Source organism: Coenobita brevimanus, chromosome 107 (genome assembly GCF_032717465.1).
Source record: "Coenobita brevimanus isolate Jiangsu-jjx chromosome 107, ASM3271746v2, whole genome shotgun sequence".
Lineage (NCBI taxonomy): Eukaryota > Metazoa > Arthropoda > Malacostraca > Decapoda > Coenobitidae > Coenobita > Coenobita brevimanus.
In genome coordinates this window covers 5,699,218-5,725,587 of record NC_137060.1, presented here as the reverse complement: position 1 = coordinate 5,725,587, position 26,370 = coordinate 5,699,218, and the positions used below count along the sequence as shown (strand labels likewise).

General features: G+C 42.0%; 1 protein-coding gene across 1 annotated transcript in view; it reads left to right on the top strand.

Annotated features, from left to right (window-relative positions):
- Positions 1 to 25,928, top strand: part of Ufl1 (UFM1 specific ligase 1) — a 130,788-nt gene extending 104,860 nt beyond the window's left edge. Inside the window, exons 9-14 of the mRNA XM_080285588.1 lie at positions 12,415 to 12,675; positions 17,215 to 17,355; positions 19,784 to 19,950; positions 21,120 to 21,331; positions 22,787 to 22,941; positions 25,274 to 25,928. Coding sequence (XP_080141714.1) covers positions 12,415 to 12,675; positions 17,215 to 17,355; positions 19,784 to 19,950; positions 21,120 to 21,331; positions 22,787 to 22,932 — 927 coding nt within the window. The 3' untranslated portion in view covers positions 22,933 to 22,941; positions 25,274 to 25,928. The remainder of the gene's footprint in view (positions 1 to 12,414; positions 12,676 to 17,214; positions 17,356 to 19,783; positions 19,951 to 21,119; positions 21,332 to 22,786; positions 22,942 to 25,273) is intronic.
- Positions 25,929 to 26,370: the final 442 nt, after the last annotated feature.

The window sequence follows — 26,370 nt, the reverse complement described above, 5'->3', positions numbered from 1 at the left end:
CAGTTGCATCATTACACAGGGGTACACCTGTACTGCTTTACCCAGTTATTCTAAGGTATCAAAAGATACTTTTCACTCTTGTTTGCCTTTGCCATTAGACTGAAGGTAAATGAAAAGGATTCTGTCTATCTATCTATCTATTGCCAGATGCCTCAATCCCGTTTGGGGTGGCCACAAACAAATCGCCTCCAAGTCGCTCTGTTCCCCGCCATTTCACTGCCCTGCTCCCAACTCACACCCCCCTCTCTCATATACCTCTCCACCCCATCCCTCCATCTCATCCTCGGCCTCCCCCTCCCTCTTCCCCCCTCCACCTCACTCACATACACTCTCTTCATAAGTCTTTCACCCTCCATCCTCTCCACATGGCCAGACCACCTCATTGCGTTGCTCATAACGCTTCCTATCGCATCCACATCCACACCACAACGCTCCTTTATATCCTCATTTGTCAGCCTGTCTCTCCATGTGACTCCACAGGCTCCTCTTAAATAACTCATTTCCACTGCTCTCACTCTTGACTTGTGTACTTCCAACAACGTCCAAACTTCACTTCCGTTCGTTAGTGTTGGTATCACAATACTGTCATGTAGTAACTTTTTCACTTCCATGCTCACTTCCATGCTTCTTATCACTGCTTTCAAAGAACCAGCAACCTTTCTTCCCTGCTGTACCCTTTCAAGCACTTCACCCTCCAAACCTCCATCCTTACTCATCACACTACCCAAGTACTTAAACGTACTCACATTTTCCAATTCCTCACCATCCAACCTCGCTGTACATTCACTGACTTCACCTCTCTCAAAGACCATCACTTTACTCTTCCCTACATTCACCTTTAGATTCCGTTTCTTACACACACTCCCAAACTCATCCACCAAGCCTTGCAGCTCCCTTTCGTCTTCACTCAACAGCACAGTATCATCTGCAAACAACAGTGCAGGGAGTTTCCAAACACTATCCTCTCTCACCAGGGACACTCCAACATCCACTACCCTACCTTGTACCTCTTTTATTACCCCATCCATGTACAGATTGAACAACCATGGAGACATGACACATCCCTGTTTCAACCCAACTTTCAAAGAGAAAAATTCACTTAGTTCACCATCCACACGCACTGCAGCCTTTGCACCATCGTACATACTCTTCACAGCATTCAACAACTTCCCATCTACTCCATATATTCTTAACACTTTCCACAATCCTTGTCTATCCACCCTGTCATATGCTTTCTCCAAATCCATGAAAGCCGCATACAACTTCTTTCCCTTCTTTAGAAACTTTTCCACTAAAGATCTAAGAATGAATATCTGATCTACACAACCTCTTCCCTTCCTAAAGCCTCCCTGTTCTTCTCCAACTAATTTCTCTGTTCTTTCTCTAACTCTGTCAATAAGTATCCTACCATACACTTTTCCTATTATACTAAGAAGACAAATGCCCCTATGATTACCACACACTTCCTTTTCCCCTTTTCCTTTGTACAAGGGAATAATTATACCTGACTTCCAATCCTCCGGGACTCTACCTTCCTCCCAGGCCACTCTGCACATCTTCCACATCCATTCTACTACTATCTCTCCCCCATGCTTCAGCATTTCACCACACACTCCATCAATTCCTTGGGCTTTCCCCGATTTAACTTTCTTCATTGCTTCCACAACTTCTGTCCTACTGATTTCTTCCTGTCTTCTCACTTCCCTCCTTCTCCCAGCCATTCCCCAGCCACTTATACTCGCATTACTTCCATCCTCTATGTTCAACAATTCCTTAAAGTGTTCTCTCCATCTGCTCACTTTTTCTCCCGTCTCCACTAGTAATCCACCATTTTTATCTTTCACTCCCCTGCTAACTTCACTTCCACCCTGTGTTACTCTTTTCACCTCTTTCCAGAACATTTTCTTACAGTCCCTCCACTTTACACTCAAATTCCTTCCAAATCTCTCATCCACTCTCTTCTTACTTTCTCTTACTAATCTTTTCACCTCTCTTTCTTTCTACATATAACTCTCTCTTCCGCCTCTCAACTTCTTCCACGCCCCTATTTCTCATCCATTCATTGTATGCTTTCTTATTTTGTGCCACAGCCTGTTTCACCTCTTCAGTCCACCACGCTGTTCCTTGCACCCCCCTCAGTCTTCTCTTCCTTCCACACACCACCTCACATGCTGCACATATTTCTTCTATAAATATCCTACACACACCTTCCACGTCTCCCATCTGCTCCAGTTCATATTTGCCCAATCGTTCCTCCACTTCTCTCTTATACTCTGCCTTTTTCTCATCCTCTTGTAACCTTTCCACTCTCCTTGCAACTACTCCTTCCTCTCGTCTTTCCCTTCTTCTATTCCTCCATCTTACTTGAATTCTAATTCTGGCCACCTCCAAGTAGTGGTCAGAAAGTCCACTCCCCCAACCTCTATAAACTCTTGCATCCATTACACATCTTCGAATCCTTTCATCCACACACACATAATCATTTTTATTATTATTACCGGTATTATTATTGTAGGTGGAGGTGCTCACCATCCACTCACTCGATGTAGTGCTGCTTTGGGTGTCTGACCTTTCCTCTCTTCCTTCCGTCTGCTTCTGTCTTTCATTCCTTCATTCTTTCCTTTTCCTTCTGCCTGTGGGTGAAACTCCTCCTTGTGGCTTTATTTTCTTCACTCTTTCCTTTTCCCTCTGTGTGTGGTTGACTCTACACTAAGTGACAAGCCAAATAGTTTTCTGCACTCCAGGAAACCATTTACTACGCTAGGTGGTAATCATATAACCAATTATGGCATCTGGTGGTTTAGTGGGTAATTGAGGCGCTCCAATCGGATTGAGCCTGTGTGGGTTTATATCCAAGGGGTGCTTGGGGTATATTGGTCATTTAATGCCACTGAGGGATGAGTGAGGCTGGTCACTCTCATCTTAAATGTCAGGACCAACTTGCCTAGTCCTGGGCTGCAATGCTCCTCATGGGGCAAAGTAGGATTGGATGGTGGATGGATGGATCATTATTATTATTATTGTTATTATTATTATTATTATTATTATTATTCATTCATTTGTTATTCAATCCTACATTGCCCCATGAAGAGCGTAGGAGCCCTGGGCTAGGCAAGTTGGTCCTGGCATTTAAGATGAGAGAGATCAGCCTCACTCATCCCTGAGTGGCATTACGTGAGCCATAAACCCCAACCACCCCTTGAATATAAACCTTCACTGGCTCAATCTGATTGGAGGACCATAATTACCCACTAAGCCACCAGATGCCAAAATTTGGTTATATGGTCACCACCCAGTGAAATAAATGGTTTCAAGGTGTACAGGAAACCATTTGGCTTGTCACTCAGTGTAGAGTAACCCACAGGCTGAAGGAAGAGGAAAGATTGAAGGAAAGAAAGACAGAAGAGGGAATGTAAAGTCACCCATAGGCAGAAGGACAAGGAAAAATAAAGGAAAGAAAAACAGAAGAGGATGGCAGGAAAGAAGGATGGCAGAGAGGTAGACGCCTACAAGCAACAGTACATCGAGTGAGTAGATTATTATTATTATACCTCACCCCCACCGATGTTTGTGAAAAAAAGGTGGAGTGATGATGGTGATCATGTCATATCATACTGTATTGTTTATTAAGACTCCAGCATACTTGCATGCATCGGGTTTGGTCACCTAATGGCAGCATTCTAAGCTGCTTTATCTCTGGCAGCCACCCTATTTAATCCCATATTCCTGAGTGTGTGCAGCATCACACATTACTGATATGTGACATGGTACTTAAGGAGTAGGTGGTGAAAAAGAGGACCTATGCACCTAGGAGGAAAATTTGGAAATTGTAAGACCAAGCAGCGAGGGATACCTTGTATAGTGAGGTGAGCAGAGTAGTGGATGAACAGGGAGCTGTTGACAGAAGCGTTAATGAACAGAGCTCTCAAGAACAATCCCTGAGAGTTACTGATTCAGTGTTTGGATTGTCAAGGGGTCCCACCAAGACATAAAGTAACATGGTGGTGGGATGAGGGTGTAGATGCTGCGGTTAAGGAGAGATGATGGCTTCTCCATGAATGGAAAAGGGGTGGTAACAAAGAGGAATTCTTGGCTGCCAAGCGCTGGGCTAGAAAAGAGGTAAACAGGGCAAAATCTGAGTCTCAGAGACTTTTACTGGGTAACATAAATAGTGTGGAAAGGAAGAATATGATATTTCGGGTGGCAAAGCAGATTAAGAGGGAAAACAGGGATATCATAGGTGAGCAGTGTGTGAAGAATGATGAAGGAAAGGTAGTGGTGTACAGTGAGGAAAGACATCTGGAGTGGGCATAAAAACTGATTGCAGAGTGAGGAGTTTGACTGGAACAGGAAAGGTTTGGTGTTAGTGGATCCAGTGTTTGACCCTTGGCCCTTGATTTGTGCTGTTACTGTGAGCAGGGTAGTAGGTAGGATGTAGTTTTGGAAGTTGGCAGGTGTGTCTAGGTTGACTGCTGAAATGTTGAAGGCCTCAAGAGATATAGGAGTGGGTTTAGTTACTGATTTGATAAAAACAGTTATATATGAGTGTGTTGTCCCAGATAATTGGCTGAAGAGTGTGATTATGAATGTGTACTAGGGAAAGGGTAATGTCCTGGAAAGAGGAAATTATAGAGGTATAAAATTTTTGGACCAGATAATGAAGGTAGTGGAGAGGGTTGTAGATGGTATGATCAGAGAAAGAGTGAATATTAATGAGATGTAGTTTGGGTTCGTGCTTGGCAAAGGGACCATTGATGCCATGTTCATTGTTCTACTGCTTAAAGAAAAATATGTAGGACAGAAAAGGGATATGTAGTTTGTTTTTGTTGATTTTGAGAAGGTCTTTAACAGAGTCCCTAGGGACGTGGTGAAGTGGACAATGAGAAAACCTGGGATCGAGGAGTGGCTGGTTTGAGTGGTTATGGCAATGTATGTGGGTGCACGCATCCAAGCGAGAGTGAATGGAAATTTGAGTGATGCATTTTCTGTGAATGTTGATGTACATCAGGGGTCAGTCTTGAGCCCCTTATTGTTTATCATGGTGCATGAAGCCTTCTCACATGACTCCAGAAATGGACTCCCATGGGAGACGATTTTATGTTGATTGTAGAGAATGAAAGGGAGGCAGAGGAAAGATTTAGGAATTGGAAAGATGGTATGGGTCACAAAGGCTTGAGAGTAAATGCAGTTAAAACAAAGATGATGGTATCTAGGGTTGGTGATAATACTTTCAAAGAAGAGGGAGAGTGGCCATGTGTGGTTTGCCACAAATTCGTGGGAAGTAATTCCATCTTGTGCAGTGTTTGTGATAAGTGGGTACATAAGATATGTAGTGGTATTAGAGGTAGGCTGTCAGATAATGCTAATTTCACGTGTGTGGTGTGTTAGGTAGAGCATGTGGAGATTGTTAGGCATGAAAGGATTGATCTAGCTGGTGAGTCCTTTGCGATTGTGGAAGTTTTGTTACGTGGAAGACGTTATGTGCTGGAGTTAGGGCTGGAGCTAGGTCTGTGGCTAGAGTGAGGAGTGGTTGGAAGAAGTTCAGAGAGTTATTTCTTCTCCTGACATTGAGAGGGCTCTTCATCTGTACTTAAGGATCTTTGAATGCGGCATGTGTTAGTAATGTAATGCTGTATGGTACCGTCATGAAACCTGGGCAGTACAGGAAGAGGATATTCATAAGCTCATACATACAGAAATGACAGTGATAAGGTGGATGTGCAGTGCATCCTTGAATGTGATTTCTTGGGGGGACTAGGTTTATGATGGAAGAGTTGGGAAGAAGGATGGAACTGAAGTATATTGGTGTTGTGATGAGAAGTAGATTGAGATGGTTCTGGCATGTGGAGAGGGTGGGGGATGACAGTTGGGTGCAGAAATTGAAAAGTGTGAACACTGGGAGTAAAATTGCATGAGACAGACTGGAAAAGATCTGGGATGAAGTCATAGAATATGATCTAATGGATAAGGGACTGAATAGGGAGGTCGCCACAGATCGAATAGCATGGAGAGCTGCCATTGGGTGACCAAGGCCGACGCAGCAAGCATGTTGGAACCTTTATAAATGAAGGAAATCAAAGTGAACACTTTATGACCTTGTCCTAAGTCTGTGTGGGTCTGCTTCTTGCAGCTCTACCCTTGATGTTCACACTTCTCACCTTCTGCACCCACTTGTCATTTTGCATCTGTCAACATGCCCAAACCATCTTGGTCTACACAACCTCTTCACAACACCAATATATTCTAGTCCCAGCCTTCCCCTCAACTCGTCAGTCATAATCCTAGCCGCGGGCTTCACATTCGAAGACGTACTACACATCCATATAATCATTGTCATTTCTGTACATTTGAGCCCATGAATATCCTCTTTGTTTGTTGCCCATGTCTCACTACCTCACAGCATTACACTAGTAACACCTGCCCATACAAAGGTCCCTTGGTATGGAGGTAGAGCCCTCTCAATGTTAGGAAAGGCAGCAGCTTCCTGAACTTCCTCCAGCCACTCCTTACCCTAACCATTGAGCTAGCTCTGGCCCCACCTCCAGCATGTAACATGTCCCCCAAATAACAAAACTCCTCCACATGCTCAAAAGACAGTCCAGCAAGATCAGATCTGTCATGCCTCTCAATCTGTATGTGCTCTCCCTGAAAATTCACACAGAAATCAGTATTATTTTGCTGCCTACCTTAAATACCACTATTTATTTTAAGCATGCAGTTATCACAAATACTGCACAAGATGAAGATGCTTCCCACACCCTTGTGACAAACTATACGTGGCCACACTTCCTCTCCTTTGACAGTATTTCCTCCAGTCCTGGATAGCATCACTTCAAACCCTTGTGTCCATTTCATCTCATCACTTCTTAAATCTTTCCTCTATCTCCCTTTATTCTCTATAGTCAATACTAAGTCACCAGTATACAACATCCTCCATGGAAGTCCAGTTCTGTAGTCACATAAGGGAGCTTCGAACACCATGACAAGCATTAAGAGACCTAAGACTGACTCCTGATGCATGCCAGAATTCACAGAAAACTTATCACTCATATCTCCATTGACTGTCACCTATCTTTTTCTATGACTGGATCAACCTCTCATTCCACTATTATGACACTGTGTTGGCTTGGCAAGCCCCTTGTCTAGCCACATGTTAAATTAGTGACTTGTTGGGAAAACTCCTTCCGAGTATCATACTGCTTATTAACCCGCTGCGTCCCGTTGACGTACATATGTGCCCGAACGTTTTGTCACTGTGACTCCCGCTGACGTTTATAAACGTGCTGCAGTTGCAAGATCCGTCATTTGCACATATTTCAATTTCGCATGTGATTTTTGGTACGTATATGCAGGACACCTTCCTCTACCCGAGGCCAGGCAGGGACAGTGTCTTACCTCACATCACCTCCCCTTTCCCCCACCTCCGCACACCATTGTCTCGGCAACTCACCTATTACCAGTGACTGGCCAGTAAAGACATGTCACGCCACAGTACAAAATTCAAGGCGAGAGTGATTCCCCAATCGATGACAATATGGAGGACAAAGTTTACGTGGTGTTAGAGGAAGAAACGTGCAGAAGTGATGAGCAGGTGACGTTGCCAAAAAAGGTGCGGTATGTTAATGTGTTTGGTGAGTGAAACAACGTTTATATCGCCTATATTACTGTGTGAAAACCAATATACTCTTGTACTGCATATAAATCCGTACCAAATAAATAATTATCTACCTAGTCTGAGTGGTTTGGAATAGTTACCCCTCCCATAGAAAACATCTTCTCTGGAGCTGGGCTCGATAGAGCACAGTACCAGGTGAGGGTTGGGTCTCCTGTACCAGACATTTCTGAGCTCAGGTAAGCACTCTCTCTAAATTTTCGATGTTTCTCATAAAAAGCGGAGGTTTTAGAAGAAGAAAAAAAAAAAAAAAATTGCTGTGACTGGGGGAGGTCATTGGTGAAAAATCTGCCAGGACACGGCAGGTTAACACCACAAATTTCAACACATCTTGTCATCCATATATACATCTCAGTAAAAGCTTCCCTCACTGCTGTGTTCTTTAGTATTTCTAGGTACATACTATTGTACCTTCTCTTAAACAGACCTTAACAGTGCCTGTAAGTGGTGCCAAACTGCAAGGTGCTACAGACTACTTTTAAACTATCCACATTGTGATATCTGGGCTGGCATCTTGGCTACCATCTTGACTTTTTTCAAGAATTTGAGGGGTTTAATGCCAGTACCTAGGACCTCTATAGAGGAGTTAGGGTTACAGAGGGTTTTTAGTTGGCAAGTTGAAGTCTGTGATGGAGAAGTTCTTCCTTTTTGTGTGTGTGTGTATGTGTGTAATTCACCGGGTCGGTCAGGATCACTTGATGGTCGTGATCGTCAACTTTTACCCTCCCGGAATGGAGCTGAGAGCTCATATAGTCCGATCTAAGGGCAAGGCTGTGACCTTCACACACGCACACACCCATCCCCTTGCTCGAGGGGGACAGTAACCACCCACTTCGTCAGTGAAACTTTTCGCAACCTGAGCGAGGCGCGAACTCTCATCTACCAGATGGCAAGCGAGAACGCTACCACTGAGCCAGTGAGGGTGTGTGTGTGTGTGTGTGTGTGTGTGTGTGTGTGTGTGTGTGTGTGTGTGTGTGTGTCACCATTTTATGCCTGTTCCTTTAAGAAGCATATTTATAGTCTAATTGGGGTCACAGAAGGATTTTAATTGTCAAGTTGGAGTCAATCATGGTGAGACTTTTTCCACATTTCCGTTCCTCTTTAATGTCACAGTCTTATGTCAGCCTAACCTCTATACCAGTGGTTCCCAAATCCATGGTTGCAACCCAAATGAGGGTCGCATGGTTGCTCCTGAGGGTCTTGGGATGGTATGAAAAAAATAAAAATAAAAATAAATTGTTAAAGTACAAAATAGTGTAAATATATTTACACCACAAGTTTGAAACATCACGGTAGCCCCTAAATGTTTTCCTCCTTTTCAGTTTTTGTACAGAAGTCCATTTGAAGAAAGAAATTATCAAATTCTTTTCATTCGTGTTATAATAGAAAAGCATCATGGTAACCACAATTTTTCTTTTCTAAATTTATCATCAAAGAACTAAGAGTCAGAAGGGCTCACTCATGAAGCAGCATCATAGTTACCAGTCAAAGGTTTGTTTTTCTTTGCCTACTTAATTTGCAATAAATTAAATTTACTGTACATGAAGTTGTGCCTTTCATTTTCATCAGTCAGTATAAGAAATACCAAAATTTATTGATTATTAAAGTAAAATTCAGTAAAATTTATTCAATACATTTTACAGACTTTTACTTTAACCTGTCCATTTCATTTTATCCAGTAAATTTTAATGGATAAAACCAAAAGAAGAAACACTGAAATCAATGCCGTTTCTTACTACAGTGGAACCCCGGAATTCGGACGCCTCTCTGCTCGTACAACTCGGTTTTCGTACAGCTTTTTCGCCCAAAAATCGCTCCAGTTTTCATACGGTGACCTGTTATTTGCACTAAGAGATGTGGCGTCGTAGGTTCCACATGGTCGCCAGTCTGGCTTTGTCATCCGCCAGCTGTGCATCGGTTATACAGGCTCGATTAAACTTTGTGATGAATCACGTATTTTCGTTAGACAATTGTACATAATCATGGACCCTAAGAAGATTAGTGAGTCAGCTGGAGCTAAAAGTAAAGCAGTGAGAACAACAATTGAGCTGAAAAAAGAAATCATTGCAAAGTTTGAAAGTGGAACCCGTGTCTCCGATCTTTCCATTCATTACAGTATGGCGAAATTTACCGTTTCATCCATACTAAAAAACGGATTAATGCAAATTACATTGTTTCTTATGGAAAAAAATGATTCGGTTTTCGAACAATTCACAACTCATACAGCCTCCAGGAACAAATTGTGTACGAATTCCGGGGTTCTACTGTATATGCGAATTACACGGTTGCATAGGGCCCCCAAAGCCATCAGGGGGCCCCTGAAATGCCATTATTGGCTTTTTTTTTACATTAAAATGTGTGTTGAGTCACTTGATATTCATGAAATAAATTTTGTAGGGGGTACTGTAGACCCGCCAATTATTGTAAGTGCCATAAAGTGAGTAATGTAAGTACAGTAATGTATTTAAATAAGAAACTTCCGAAATTGTACTCATTTCTTCTGAAATTTTCAGTCAGAATCTCCTGATATAGGAGCGTTCGCAGTAAGACACAGACACTAGATACCGCCAGAATTTTTAATTTCCTATTTTATTTTGAGGGCAATGCAGAATGCTCACTTTTTTTCTTTTTCTTTTTTTTTTTTCCCCCTATAAAAATATGATGTACAAATTTTTCTCATTCATTTAAGGTGAATCCCATGCCTAATAATGAGGTCACAAAATTGATGTTCTAATGTTCTGCAGTGTTGGGTATATACTTCAAAGGATGAAGATTTATCGGTTTTACACTTATGTGAGAAATAGAGAAATAGGGGGGTGAGTATGGAAGTTAAGAAGTCACTGCATGATAGTATTGTGATCCCTACCCTGACGTATGGAAGCGAGGCGTGGACCTTGCAAGAGGGGAACAAGTCAAGAGTGAGAGCAGTGGAAATGAGTTACTTGAGAGGAGCATGTGGAGTGACTTGGAGGGACAGGTTGACGAATGAAGAAGTGAAGGAGCGTTGTGGGGTGGATGTGGATGTGGTTGAGAAGATTAGGAGAAATACACTGAGGTGGTTTGGACATGTGGAGAGAATGGAGTGTGAAAGACTGACTAAGAGGGTGTATGTAGGTGAGGTGGAGGGAGGGAGAGGGAGGGGTAGACCGAGGATGAGGTGGAGGGAAGGAGTTGAGAGGTATATGAGGGAGAGGGGAGTGAGTTGGGGGGAGGGTAGTCAAATGGTGGGTGACAGAGCGACTTGGAGGCGTTTTGTCTGCGGCCACCCTTTGCGAGATTAGGGTGTCGGGCTATAGATAGATAGATAGATAGACGCTTATGTACGAATATTTCTTGAGTCATACTTTTATTCAAATGCTCCCAGTGTGTCATTATGTTATGTGAGTGTCATTATGTTTGTTCCATACAATGGCCTAATTTATTTTATGTTCATTCTGTGTAATGGCCTAATTTATTATTTTTTTTGGAGGGGGAGAGGGATATTTTTGTATGTTTGGTATTATCAGTTGCAATGTTTGCTTAAATTTTGATTCCTTAACAAGTTTAACATTTCTTAAGATTTAAAGTAAACATTTTAAGGAAAATGCAGCATCTTTCTCATTTATGCACATTTGGGAGATGTTATAATGCGATTCAGTAAATCCTGTAGGGGAGCCTCAGTGTTCCCATTTATTATCATTTTCTATAAGTTTAAATTGCTGTGGTCAACTTGAAATGTTTTATTTGAATTTGGGAGAAAAAAAGATGTTAAGAGTTTTTCACAGATCTAGCCTCTTTTCCTCTTAAAGTGCACCAGATTGATGCATTTTAAATGTTAAAGGCGTGCCCCTGGACCACCTTGGAGGGTTTGGAATACCCCCACCATAGCTTCACAAAATAGGGGCCCCCAAACAGCATTTCGCATAGGATCCCCAAAAGGCTAGAAACGGCACTGACTGAAATTATATTTCCACTCTGAAGGTCACCAGGCAAAAAAAAAAAAAATCTGTGTTCAGGGTCACAGCCGGAAAAGTTGGGAAACACAACTCTATACAGTAGGCTATACCCTTAGGAAGCATATCTGTAGTCTAGTTGGGGTCAGGTGAGAGGTATGATTAATACATTGTCTGTATTTTAATGAGCTAAAGGGACCTGCTTGCATGGATTACTCATGCACAATCCACCAGGTTAAAACTTTAGCCACTTAAAAGGAGGTACAGTTCTATTTTTTTTTTTTTTCCCCTCACATTTTCTTAGTAGTGTATCACTTATAAGGAAATTTTACTGCAGTACACACATCTCACTGTCAACAGCTTTATTATCCCTCACTGGCTCTGACAAGGAGCCTACATGTGATGGTGCTTTTTACCTTGGGTGGAGGAAAGGAGCAGTTGTGCCTACCTAGGAGTCAAACCTCTTCTTATATCCTTGCACCTTACCATGGGGAAGCACTTTGGTCCCACCCTGGCAAGGGGCCATCAGTCAAGGGGGTGCTGGATCTCTGCATGTGTATATACTGTACTGTACCTGTAGGATGGCCCACAGAAGCAGTTGCTTACCTGTGATTGATGGGTCTGCATGGCCAGATGGACCAGGGTTGAGCAACAGCAACAACAATTATACCTAAGTAGCTTCTGTTTAACTTCCCAACCAGAAAATAGTCAGTCTGGGGAAAGACACCCCCAGACTTTTACATTATCAGTCTCCCTATCTGTCTATCATTGTACTCTTTCTAATACCATGATGAACCTTACTCCCCACAGGTTGAGTTCATGAAGCTGGAGGAGCTACAGGCTGAGATAGGTAAATTTGAAGACCTGGAGGATGTGCCTGAAGAAGTGATTGAGGATTTAAGTAATGACCTGTTGAGGCCCCTGACACATCAGTTCCAGGAGGTGGCACGAGGGGTGTTCCTGGCCACCCTCAGCTCTGGTGGTGAAGCCGGAAGAAAGACACACCAGCAGCTGCAGGACAAGGTCGCTGCACTCCTTACCACTATCAGGCTCAGTGAGAAAAGTATTAAGGTCAGCACCACTTACTGTGTTTTTATGGCAGTGGCCTCAGACATTTCTGGACATGAACCCTGTAGATCTCCATTCTCCTTTCAGGGGATAGGGATATAGTTGTAAGATGCTTGCATAACTAGGCTGTGAACCTATTAAGTGATACTGGATCCGCCATGGAAAGGCATCTCTCCGTAACACCTCGGTCACTATTGTCTCTTCGTATTGAGTTTGGATCAGCAGTGTCAGCTTTGCTAGAAAAGAATTTACCCTTTTACTAAGGTGATGCTTATTTTGAAGAATCAGCAGTTCCAGCCTAAAGTGGATCTCCATCAGCTTTATCTACTGAATTATTTGTATCCTGACAAATCCCTTGTCAACACTCACTGTAGTTGCAGCGCACGACTCTGAGGTTGTCATTATCGTACCCTGGCAACCTACCCGTCATCCGTGCTTCTGATTTCCTGTACAGTATGATACGCCTGTGATTCGTGTATGATGTTTTCATGTATAATAATATTCGAGTATAATTGTGTATAATAATATGATTCATGTATAATATGATACAAAATCAGAAGCACAGTAGATGGGTAGGTTGCCAGGGCATGATAGTGACAACCTCAGAGTCGTGTGCCGCAACAATAGTACATAAGCATTTGGAGAGGAGGATTTAATGCAAGCTTGCTTCATATAATAAATATCATAAGGAAATGACTCTTAGTATCAGCTGAGTAGGGTAGTTAGTATTTCAAAATGGATGGAAAGTTTATGACAGAGTTCTGAGTTAAAACTTGAACTTTTATTCATCATCCTTTATTTACCTTTTGTGTTTCATTCAGACTGAGAGTAGACAAGTTGCTGCCAGTAAGACTTCCCTCCCATCAAGTTTTCAAGACATATGTACGCTTTACACACTGCAATTGGTGTTCAGAATTTATTTCAGAATTACTAATATGAACTGTGTCTTAGGTTGTGGTGCCTATTGTGGTAATGACTATACTGAGCCATTTTTACTCTAATCTATCTATCTATCTATCTATTGCCAGATGCCTCAATCCCGTTCGGGGTGGCCACAAACAAATTGCCTCCACGTCGCCCTGTCCCCTGCCATTTCACTCCCCTGCTCCCAACTCACACCCGCCTCTCTCATATACCTCACCACCCCATCCCTCCATCTCATCCTCAGCCTCCACCTCACTCACATACACTCTCTTCGTCAGTCTTTCACCCTCCATCCTCTCCACATGGCCAAACCACCTCAGTGTATTCCTCCTAACGCTTCCTATCACATCCACATCCACACCACAACGCTCCTTTATATATACTGTAATATGGTCCAAAATTACCGCCTCTCCATCTTGAATACTGAGTTATAACAGTGGATTAACAGTAGAATATGATGCTGGCACAAAGAAGTGCCGTGGAGATGCAGAGCCATAATACTGTATTGAAATTTTTCTGATGTTGAGATGCATATGATAAGCTGCAAGAGTACAAAAATCAGCCCCCTCCCCCCCATCCTCTGTCTGTCTGTCTGTCTGTCTGTCTCTCTCTCTCTCTCTCTCTCTCTCTCACCCACACACACACACATTTTTCCCATTATCTGTCTAGATGTTTTATTTTTGTTAGCTATATTGTTTAAGTACAGGCAATAATTCATCTGAGAAGTCAGAGAAATAAGGCAAAGATTAGTTGAACAATGAAGATCTCTGAAGTTTTCAGCTGAGATCAGCCTGTGTTCCTCAGAAACTATGCCAGCTAGAGTTTGAGTTCAAAGTTTTGGTTGCTGTGTAAATGGGTACCATGTAACTTGCAATTGTGTAACTCAGGGGCCAGTGGACTTGTTTGTATCATATCATATTGTTTATAAAGGCTCCAACATGCATGCATCATCCTTGGCCACCTAATGGCAGCTCTCTATTTTGCTTGATCTCTGACAGCCTCCCTGTTCAGTCACTTATCTCTGAGGTCACAGTCTATTAGCTCATCCCAGGTCTTTTTCAGTCTGCCTCTCACAACCTTACTCCTGATGTTCACACTTCTCACTTTCCGCACCCACTTGTCATCCTCCATCCTCTCTACATGTCCAGACCTTATCAGTCTGCCTTTCCCCATCACAGCACCAATACACTCCAGTCCCACCCTTCCTCTCAGCTCTTCAGTCATAAACCTAGCCTCCCCAGGCTTCGCATTCAAGGACACACTATACATCCATCTAATCATTGTCACATCTGTATGTTTGAACTTACGAATATCCTCTTCCTTTATTGCCCAGGTCTCACTGCCATACACAATTACACTCTTAACATGTATCGCATATAAAGATCACTCGTAACATGTCGCATACAAAGATCCCTTAACATGGAGGAAGAGCCATCTCAGTGTCAGGAGAGGCAACAGCTCTGTGAATTTCCCCCAACTACTCCTTACCAGAGCCACAGCACTAGCTCCAGCTCCATCTCTAGCACATAAAACGTCTGCCAAATAACAAAACCTCCATACATTCAAGAGACTCTTCAGTGAGATCAGTCCTTTCACTCCTGACAATCTCTGTATGCTCTCTCTGACACACTGCACACAGATCAGCATTATCTCGTGGTCTTAATGACAGTTTTGAGCAGTTACCCCTCTTTAATTGGAGACTAGATTACTATCTATCTATCTATTGCCAGACGCCACAATCCCGTTTGGGGTGGTCACAAACAAATCGCCTCCAAGTCGCCCTGTCCCCCGCCATTTCACTGCCCTGCTCCCAACTCACACACCCCTCTCTCATATCCCTCTCCACCCCATCCCTCCATCTCATCCTCGGCCTCCCCCTCCCTCTTCCCCCCTCCACCTCACTCACATACACTCTCTTCGTCAGTACAGTAGTAGGTTAGTAGTTGCAATCCTATCCACATCTGAACATGAACCCAGTGGACTACAGGCTGAAACTACTCTCCTCTTGCAATGTGCCATCCTTCTTTTTAAGCAGATAGGGAAGGAATTAAGAGACATTTGTATAAAAAGGCAACAGAGCCACCCAGGCATATTGGTGCTACCACATGAAGATATCCCTCTCCAGCATTAAAATACAGTAAAACCTCCATATGGCAGCCTAACTGTCTTAACAGTTTGCGTGTCATACAACACATTTATCAAATGGTATTGGAATTTAGACATCTAAGTGTGCACCATTTCACTTTTCACTATTTAAAAAGTTTAAACGGTGTTTCATTAGTCAGCAACAAAAGATGGAGGAACTAAGCAAACATTGATAAGGTTTTGGGCCCATACTTAATGCCTTGCTTATGGATACGTTTACTTAATATGGTAATGTCTATCTCACTTTCCTTGTTCACTTTAACAGAAATCAGGGGTATGCCAGCAGCATCAGAAATAGCAGTTGCAAACCCAAGTTGATCTGAATATGAACCTTGTTAGACCATAAGCCAAAGCTTCCCTTCTGCAGTCCACCATCCTCCTTTTGGGGGATAGGGAGGTAATTAAGGGATATTTGAATAACCAGGCATCTCTTCTGCCTGATCATAACATTACCACCGCGCGATGGCATCTGTCTCCAGCTCCTGCGTCCATCTTAACCCCTGAAGCGCGGGTCGTCACGTTTGTGACGCTCGCCAAAAAGGACATAACGGCGGATCATTGCGTTTGCGATTTGAGTTAATTTTGAATAAACGCGGGCAAGGATGTTCCAGCTGGTATTGTCTATCAGTACCACCACCCTTTAGCTACAATTAGACTTTACCTTTGTACTACTGACCTCCGTTGTTGCCCCTGTTTAGCGTCAGTTTACCGCAGGCTTTCAAAGAGACATTATGGTGAGTTCTAGCTCTTCCGAGTCAGTGCAAGCGACTGACAGGAACGAGAATAAAGTGACGGGCGTAAGGCAGAATAAAAAGCGGGCCGCGGTGATCTTTTGGGAAGTAATATGATTGAAAATAATGTAGTATACATGTTTTTAGCTGTGAAAATGGAAATGTTTGTTGAGTGATGGGAAGACCGCCGCCGCGCTGCATGTCGGCCGTACGCTTCGTTGATTTTAGCCTTATTATCAGTGCTTATTGTACAAATACGGATTCCAAACTACCTGTACGTTGTAGTATAAAGTTTACTGTGACACAATGAGGCTGTGGTAGAGGGGAAACCGGGTTGCTGGAGGTGTGAAAGTGAAGATTTTGTTACCCAACTTTGCAAGTCTCCACAAGTCCTTGGGTAGTCCACGAAGGCTCGACACCTGTCTCTGGAGAAAGCTGAATGTAAGTACTATGTGCCATAAAAATTATAATGTTCTAGAGTTAATCTCTGATTTCTGGCAAATATTTTCCTACAGGCACTCAGACCGCGATACAACCCCGCCACACGGGGGGGGGGGGTCGGCTGTCGACAGCTGTGCTTTAGGGGTTAAAGGAGATTTATTGTGTTAGCATTGAATTTTAGGGGTATAGAATGTGTAACTTGCATCATTTAGGTAAGATGGATAAGGTGAGCAGGTATTGAGAACACTAACAGTAGAAGCAACAGTAGTTTAATATTCCTAATTTATTGTGTGTTGTGCAGGTATTTGAAGAGGATAAACAGGTGCAGCTGCGACGTCATCTGCTGCGCACCCAGTGTACTGAGTTGGTGTCTGAAGTGCTTACCTACCTCGCCCACACCAGCCTTATTGATATTTCCAATGAAGCAGAACTAACTCCAGAGGTATATCATGTTGTTGTAGGTCTGACCAGGTATTTCCCTGTACTATTGTTGAGGAATATCGTAGTGTTACATCAATTATTATTTTTGTTACCTTGCCCTGACCATCTCTAATGTTATTCCCAGTGAAGTAGAACTAATCCCAGAGGTAGCTATGTCATATTGCCATAGCTATCACCAAATGTGTTTTTGTATTATTGTTGAGGATTATCATAAGAATAGTTCAGTTATTTTGCTGAACAATGTCATGATATCCTCTGACTGACCAGGTGATTACTCTAGGGCAAACCACAGTCCAACACACTTGAGATGTTGTGTTGTTGTCTGAGTTTTATGAATGCTAGACAGTGTGACTTCATGGAATGTGTACAGTTGAAGAGATTGCATAGGTAGTAGGGAGAGTGGATATAAGTAGGATGGTGAAATGAGTTTATGTGAATGAGGCTGAATTTGGAAGACATTGTGGTAAGCTAAGAAGACTGTGGATAGAGCTGGTAAAGGAGTGTTTGAGAAAACAAGGTATGGAGGTTGATGAGGCTAAGGAATGACCGAGAATCAAGTTGGTTGAATGAATTTTGTACAGAGAACAAAGAATGAGAGTTTGTTTCCCCTTTTTAACTTGTTAATAATCAGACTGACCCTGTATGATAGATATTGTAATGTGAAGTGCATATATAAAGAAAAATTAATATGTACATATGGGTATGCATCTGTAAAGAAAAGTACCTCCCAAAAATGTATGTGTAATTAAGCCTGTGAGATGATTTGGGATTCATATCTAGGGGCTGGAAATATGAGTGAATGACTGTGGACCATTTCATTGAGCATGCATTTACTTGTTCTGTCATGGTTTTCTCTTTCCGTGCTTTGTGAACTCTACCTCAAACCAACCTTAAGTGGAAAAAGACGTCATGAGGATGGTTATGATGATAATGATGATGATGGTGGTATAGGGTGCAGTTTTTTGTAATGTACCATTGCCAACTAAAGTTGTATTGTCTCTCCTTTTGTCATCATGGACTTTGATAATTAGTCTGATGTGTATTGACGTTGTGATGAGGAGGGGTAGATCGAGATGGTGTGGCCATGTTGAGAGGATGGAGGATGACATTTGGGTGTGGAAGGTGAGAAGTGTGTCAGTGGTAGGATTGTGAGAGTTGGACTAAAATAGACCTGGGACGAGGTCATAGTGTGGCCTCCGGGATAGAGGACTGAATAAGGAGGCTGCCAGAGATCAAGCAGCATCAAGAGCCACCATTAGGTAACTAAGGGTGACATATGCAAGGATGTTAGTGCCACTATAAACAATACAGTACAATATTATAAAAGCTAGTGACAGTGATGACAGTGATCCATAGCCACTACAGTCATCATTGTCAGTTGCTGCTGATTTATTAACTTAATTGTTAGAGTCCATGGAGAAATGACAGGACTTTTGTTGCTGCCTGCACAGTTGTAGAACAGTGTGTTCATACACTAAGCTGAAGCCCATGTAACCATTTGGTTACCCTGTAAGGATTAAACACATACTGGTAGTACATCCATAGTAATTTTTGTGAATGAGCCATCCAGTACTGCCTACCTCACACAAAAAGAGGTGATATGCCTAATGATTTATAACTCATACAGTACCATATATAGGTGGGTGGCTACCACTTACTCTGAGAAATGCTATCCTGAGAGTGAAGTGTGGCTGCAAGCTTGGTACTGTACCAAAACTAGCTCAGCAATCAACACTTAGACAGGATGCCCAGCCACAAGTATAGTAATTCCATTTCCAAGCTAAGACTATAACATTATTAAAAATCATGACAGTATTCATCCATCCATCATCCAATCCTACATTGCCCCATGAGGAGCATGGGAGCCTGGGGCTAGGCAGTTGGTCCCAACATTTAAGTTGAGAGTGATTTAAGATTACACTTTTGAATTTTATTTTTTTCTCAGCAGTTTTCTTCAAATGTTGGGAAGTAATTACAGTAGCTGGTTTTGGTACTTGGTGTAACTTCTAGTCTGTAGAAAACATCAGCTGTACCATAGCGAACATCAGTATAGCATCATTTTATTGTATGTGATTGAAAGTGTTAAAGAAAAATATTTGGATGTGGCCTGGCCATGTGGAGAGGATGAAGAATGAGAAACTAACTCAACGAATGTACATGAATGAGATGGAGGGGACGAGGAGGAAAAGAAGACTGAGATAGAGGGATAGAGTGAGAGAGATGAGAGATGGGGATGTGAGTTGGAGGGAGAGCAGCCAAATGACAGAGGACAGGGTGACATGGAGGCAGTTTGTTTGTGGTTACCCATTACAGGATGAGGCATCTGGCAGTAGATTGATAGATGGATGTATTGGATGGGTATTCATAGATATAGTTGTACTGTAATTTAATCTAATCTAATATTTTATACCTTTTTTTTTCCTTTCCAGATGCGATTGAAGATAATAGGAAAGTTGGCTGAGGACATCCAAGGTCCACTGACAAGTGTAAATAAAGCATTAACAGGGTCTGAGTTGGATGACTTCAATAAGACTGTAGATGATGCCATTGCTGCAGCTGGCATCATCATCAAGAAGAAAGACAACAAGAAAGACAGGTCATTATTTGTGTGTTTTCACTATCAAGAGGCTAAGGAAATAACAAGGATAGAGCTGAATAGATGAGTTATTTATGGAGGAGCACAAGACAAGGGTTGGGTGCCCCTTGTTTAATTTGATATTTGCTGGAGTAACTCATTGTGTCAGGTGTAAGTAAAGTGGATGTACCTGTATGAGGAAAAATGCTTAAAAATATTTGCAGATATTTAGGCCTGTAAGCTGGACTCAAGATTCCAGGGGCTTGAATGGTGAGTGAATAGATGTCCTGCCCATCTTATTGGGAATACTTTTAATGGCTCTTCTTATTTCACATTTTTTATTTCCAAGTTTTTGGATGGTACCTCGTCCTTCCCATATAAGTCACCATGATGATGATGCCATGTGAAAATGACATGCTTTATGTGTAAGGTGTTGTGGATTACACCCTATTTACTCTAGCAAGGCCAAAAATTGATATCTCGCCTTTTTTTTGAGTACCGAGATGGAACAGTAGATAGACTAGAATATGATGGTAGTCAGGAAGAACTGAAGAAGTGTTATGGAGCCATAGCATTGTCATATTCTGCCACTGAGCTATGTGAAACAAGCTGCCAAAGTGAAAAACCCTGGGTGAAGATAAAGGTAGAAAGACTACAGTAGGTGAAGTTTTGTCCCTTGCTTTACAGTACATAGTTTTCTAATCCTTGTGCAGTAAGTACTATATACCCTTCATATAAGTCACTTTTTTAAAAAATCCTGTTTTTGCAGAAGCCAGCAGTATATTACAGGAAAATTGTAAGTTTCCATAATAGTTTATAGTGCCAGTTTTGAGGAACAAGCAGCAGTGCTTGAGAAGACATTTTGACATGATGCGGTTTATAATCCTTGTTATGCTGTGATTATAAAGGTATTGCGTGAGGTCTGGCCTACTTTATGATCATAAAAACTTCCACATGAGCATGGTTGTCAGGTGATGGCACTCTTATGTTAGAAAAGCCTGTGGGCATATGTGGTTCAGTTTAAAACTTGGTGGTGGTCAGAGGTTTTTCCATCGTATAAACTGCTGCCAGGGATGTAGATTTGTCCTGCTCATAAATGTTTTGTACTGCAGTAATGTATCTTCATGCCACGATGCTCAAAAGGGAGTAAGATAGGATTGACAGTTATCAGTGACTTCTGTCCCTGCCAGACAAGTGCTGTTGAGTCACCGTGCAGCGTTGTTGGAGCAGGTTGAGGGATCACTGGATGCCCCCTTAACACTACACCTGGCTTGCCTTCTACTGTTCCAGGCAGTCACTGGCTCACTCCTCACAGCATCTGGCAAATTTGTCCCACAAATCTTGGCATTCCTTAAGATGCACCTGCCACCTGACCAGTTCTCCACACTCCATCAGTACCAGGGTCAGTCACTTGACTTCCCTCACTAGTTTGTATATGCTTACTTATACTAGCTCAGTTGAGTTTGTTGATTTTAGATATAATAGATAGATTCTTTGTGTACCATGAGTTGCACGGAGAGGCAGATTAATAAGGAAGTGAAGGAGCATTGTGGTGTTAATGTGGAATAGGAGAAATACTCTTGAGATGGTTTGGCCATGTGGAGAGACTGACTAGAACAGTATATGTTTGTGAAATGGAGGGGGAAAGGGAGACTGAGGATGAGATGGAGGGATTGGATGGAGAGATTTATATGAGATGGGGATGGGGGATGAGTTGGAGGGACAGCAGTCTAATAGCAGAGGACAGGATGATATGGAAGCAGTTAATTTGTGGGTATCCTGTATAGGATTAAGGCATCTTGTGATAGGTAGGTAAGTAGATGTAGTATTCAGTACAAGCCCAACACCGTGCAAGATAATGTTTTTATACTGTATAATTAATTTTTATATGTACAGTAGTCATCCTTCTACATTGTTGGTTTGAAAATTTGTTGTTTTGGCAAATCAAAAATGTATTTTGTTGGCTGGAGAGTATGGATTGATCAGTGAGATATGCAAGATAAGATGGAAGATTTAAATCCAGCAGTTATAGAATACAAGCTCATTAATTCATCGTAACTGAAGCTGTGGCTTCCCTAGAAAAATGTTTTTTTCTAAATTAACTTTTATACCAATTCCGTATATCATTTTGCATAATTAGTAAATGTACAAGGTTTACCGAATTCACCAGTGTACTTACCTCGGATTTTGTTTGTCTTTTTAGTTAGTCGTTTTAAGGGGAATGGCACTAACCTTCCACCAGCCCACTTGTTGACACGTAGGGAACACACATGGGTTGGTTGTATGGTTGCCACCCAGTATATTAAATGATTTCCTGGCTTGCAGGAAATCATTTGGCATGTCATGCAATGTAGAGTCAGCCTGGAGTAGCCCTACATTGAGTGAGTGGATGATGGGTGCCCCCATCCACCAATCATCATCATCATTCTTCCTCACTTGAGCCATTTATACCTAAATCAAGGGCAAGGTAAGTCTATTTGTCTACCTTTTTATCTATAGCCAGACTCCTTAATCCTGTAAGGTGGCCACAAACAAATCGCCTCTATGTCCCAGGGGACAGGGCAACGTAGAGGCAGTTTGTTTGTGGCCACCCCTTCTAGGATTAAGGCATCTGGCTATAGATAGATAGACTTACATGGCCCTTGATTTAGGTATAATTGGTTCAAGAGATGATGATGATTCTGTATTTACATTGTTACCCATACCATACCAGTTTGTGGGTAATAGGAAGATGATTTTGATGATACTATATTTAATTTTGATGTTCATATGATACATCTGCACATGTGTTTCATGTAAATACTTCTTATACATTTGCATATGCACTGTAAATACATTTCTGTTTACATTTTTGTAGAGCTGGTGATCAAATCTCTGACTAGCAAGGGTGAAAGTGAGGAGACTGGGAACATTAAGCTGCAGTTGGAAGCACTCACACCAACAGTGAAAGAAATTGCCATAACATACAAGAAGCACACAGGCACACACAACACTGAAGAATAAATAGCCAATGTGAGTATTCAGCAAGGTGTGAATTATTGTCTACTGAGAATGTATATAGGTGAAAGAGGAAGGGGAGTATTTGAGAGACTGAGAATGGTGTGTGAGGATACTGTAGCCTGAAGCCCCTGTTGAGGGGTTCCCAGGAGGGAGCAAGGCGTCAGAGATGACAGTGACGTCCTTACTGTTCTCGTCTGTAATCAGTGTCTTGAATACCGGCGTGGATTGCATTAATAACACAGAAATAAGTATTAATAAGATTGAGGATGAGATGTAGGGATGGGATGGAGAGGTATATGAGTGAGGAGGATGTAAGTTGGAGAGAGGGGGGCAGCCTGATTGTGGAGAACAGAGTGACCTTGAGGCATTTGTGGCCACCCTTTCTGGGATTAAGATCGTGGCAAAGCGATTAACCCCTTGAAGTAATGATGTTCGTTTTAGTTTATTCTTGCAGCTAGATGATTTTTATTCAGCCTAGAAAAAGTCTTTTGTATTAGAGGTTACGAGGGATGTATCTAACACATCCAGTCTATCCTGAGCTGATTAAAATGGTCAGGAGAGGGTAATGGTAAAGATAAAAAATTTCCCTGGGTCGAATGGGTGAATCATGCCTGTTCTTATGCTGTCCAGAACAAGGAATTGTTAAAAAAAAATAAGAGAGAGAGAGACCATCATCAACTTATCCCTGAGTTACAGTTTCTTCTTCTGCTTGTAATCAGTCCTTAACAAAAAACTTTTTTTCTATTCTAGGTCAAATGAACTTTCCAGTAAAAACTTTTTCTCTCTCCTTCCTGCACCTTTTCCAAAACATGCCAACTTACTTCCTCATTCCTTCTTTTCCCTCTTTTCCGATCAGATGAAAGTAAACTCTTTGCTCAGTATTGCCATTAACTCTGACTTCCTTATAGCTGGCATGAGGCTTTCTTCACAGGATGTACATTTTGCTCTCACTGACCCCAGTACAACTGTAAGGTATATAATCCAAATGGGATCCTGAATACGGTTCACAAGAATTGTGCTTCTGTGAAGGCTCGTTGACTGGTAAACTATTTGGCCTTCATTCGTCAACTTACACCTTTCTATCTTGCCAAACGTTTGCTTTCATTTAGCCTTTCCTAAATATGGATGACCACACTCAAATCATTAGCTACCACCCACTTGCTTTAATCACTTTGTTATCTGAATGCATTGTGACTACCCATATTAGCAGGAAGATTTTAATGCATCATTCTTCCTATAACCTCTATGACCACTAGAATGGGTTGCATTAGAGATGTTGCATTTACAGTTCGTGGATTCATTCCAGATTCTTGTCCATTCTTCTTTTGGGATTTTGCTAAAATCTTTGCTGTTGTACCAGACATAATAGCCATCATTAGTATCCAGCACAAATACTGTAGTTTATATGCAAACTGCCCTCCTTCCATATCTCTTGCTTTCTCTGTGACCTCATCTCAAGTTTTCTCTGCAGTTGTTCAATAGCTGGTGTCATTGACAGCTATTGCTCTGCTTTTAAGGCTAAGAATAATGGTATTTCTGAGGGTTTTGTCCTTGCACCAGCTCTCTTCTTTTCATTCATGACCATGTTTGCTGTACATTTAACCCTATCTGTTCATATGCCTATGGATCCCCCCTTGATATTTCCACTCACTGCTTTATATCCATCACAATAGTCACAGGATAAAGCATTTGCACACTGAGTTTCTGATTTGTCTCATGTCTGACTGGTGGGGAAAAAACAAAAAAGTGCCTCAAAAACCCAAATTCATCATCTGTAACCTGCCATAGACTTCTACATGACAGTCCCTATACTTTCAGCAGCACACCTCATTCCTTAATTGTATTTTAATTTCATTGGCAACTCTTTTTCTTGTGGTATGTGCTGGAAGAATCACATTTCTTTCCTTGCAAGATCAACTTCATAGAGGTTAGACGTGCAGAATCAGTACAGCATTTTCTGACCTACTTATTTCCTGATATACAGGGTCATTTTGGTCCATGTGTTAGTGCAGCTCTCATATGTACCATAGAAATGGAACAGGATTATTTGTAATAGTGGTAGTAGTTGTAGTGCCAGGTTCATCTGAAACATGAACCCTTTGGACTGTAAGCTTAAGCTGTGCTCTTGTAGCAGTTGATCATCCTTGTTTTGGGAGATAAGCAGGGAACTGAGAGATGTTTGTATAATTGGGCAGTGAAACCATCCACTTATATTAGTACCATCCCTTGAAGGTGTCCCTCTCCAGCATCGATTTCTTTCTACAGGGTATTATAATTGTATTAACTTTTTATTTTTTGAAGGTGGAATGAAATTTTTATCATATCTTTTCTCTTATTTTTTCAGGAGGGAAACAGTCACATGTTTTGAATGCAAGAAAATTATGAATTATTGCAAAAATCATTGGGAAGGATGCTGGCATCAAGTTCCATGTTACATTTCTGGATATGTGGTTGGTAAACCAGCAGGTGCAATAACTTCATATTGTACAGATGTATAGAGTCTGTATGAGTTGGCACAAATATTCCCTTTTGATGTATCCATGAAGCAGCTGAGGCCCTGAGGTAGGTATGATACAACCATACACTGTAATCCATTCACCTTTCCTGCCTCTATTTGCTGGTAATTGCTGGAGTAGACACGTAAATGTAATGCAGTGTTAACTGAGGTGCTTATTATCATTCATCTGTGGGTGATAATATGCATCTTTGTCCACTGTCTCATTCAGGTATCTGTGAATCCAGCAATGAAAAGGAGACAGGGGAGGCGAAAGGACTTAGTATTTGATTTACAACATGTCAAGGGATTCCCTGTAACTCTGCCTTTCTGTTAAAATTGACACTTGGAGTAGGCTACTACTTGTCACCCACATTGCGTTCTTCTTCTAACAATCATATTATCAAAACTGAGAGTGTCAAGGTGTAGACAAGCTCCCAGATTTTGACATAAATTTCTAAAGCATATGATGATGACAGAACATGTCTGATCTTTTTGTATCATCTGATTACACTGTACAGTGCTCGTCAGAAGTATGGGGCGCCCTGCGTCCCTCCTGAGAAACAAACCTTTCAACATTGAAAAAACATATAAATAATGCATTTTATTTACCTTTAGTGCTTCGTAGGGTAGCCTTTACGTTTCTTCACGGACCTGAGACGTCTTGGAAGTGAAAGGGCGAGGCTCCTGAGGTGCTGGAGGGGTATTTTGTCCCAGGAGTCACGAATGGCGGCTTCCAGCTTAGGCAAAGAGCTCACGTCCTTCCCTTGGAGACTCTTCTTTACGAGGTACCAGAGGTTTTCAATCGGGTTGAGGTCTGGGCTATTTCCTGGCCAGTCTGTCATGAATGATACCTCGCAGTCACGAAGCCAATTGGTGACCGATTTGGCCTTGTGAGCAGGTGCACCGTCCTGCTGAAACACTCGTGCACCTGTTAGCTCGAAGGA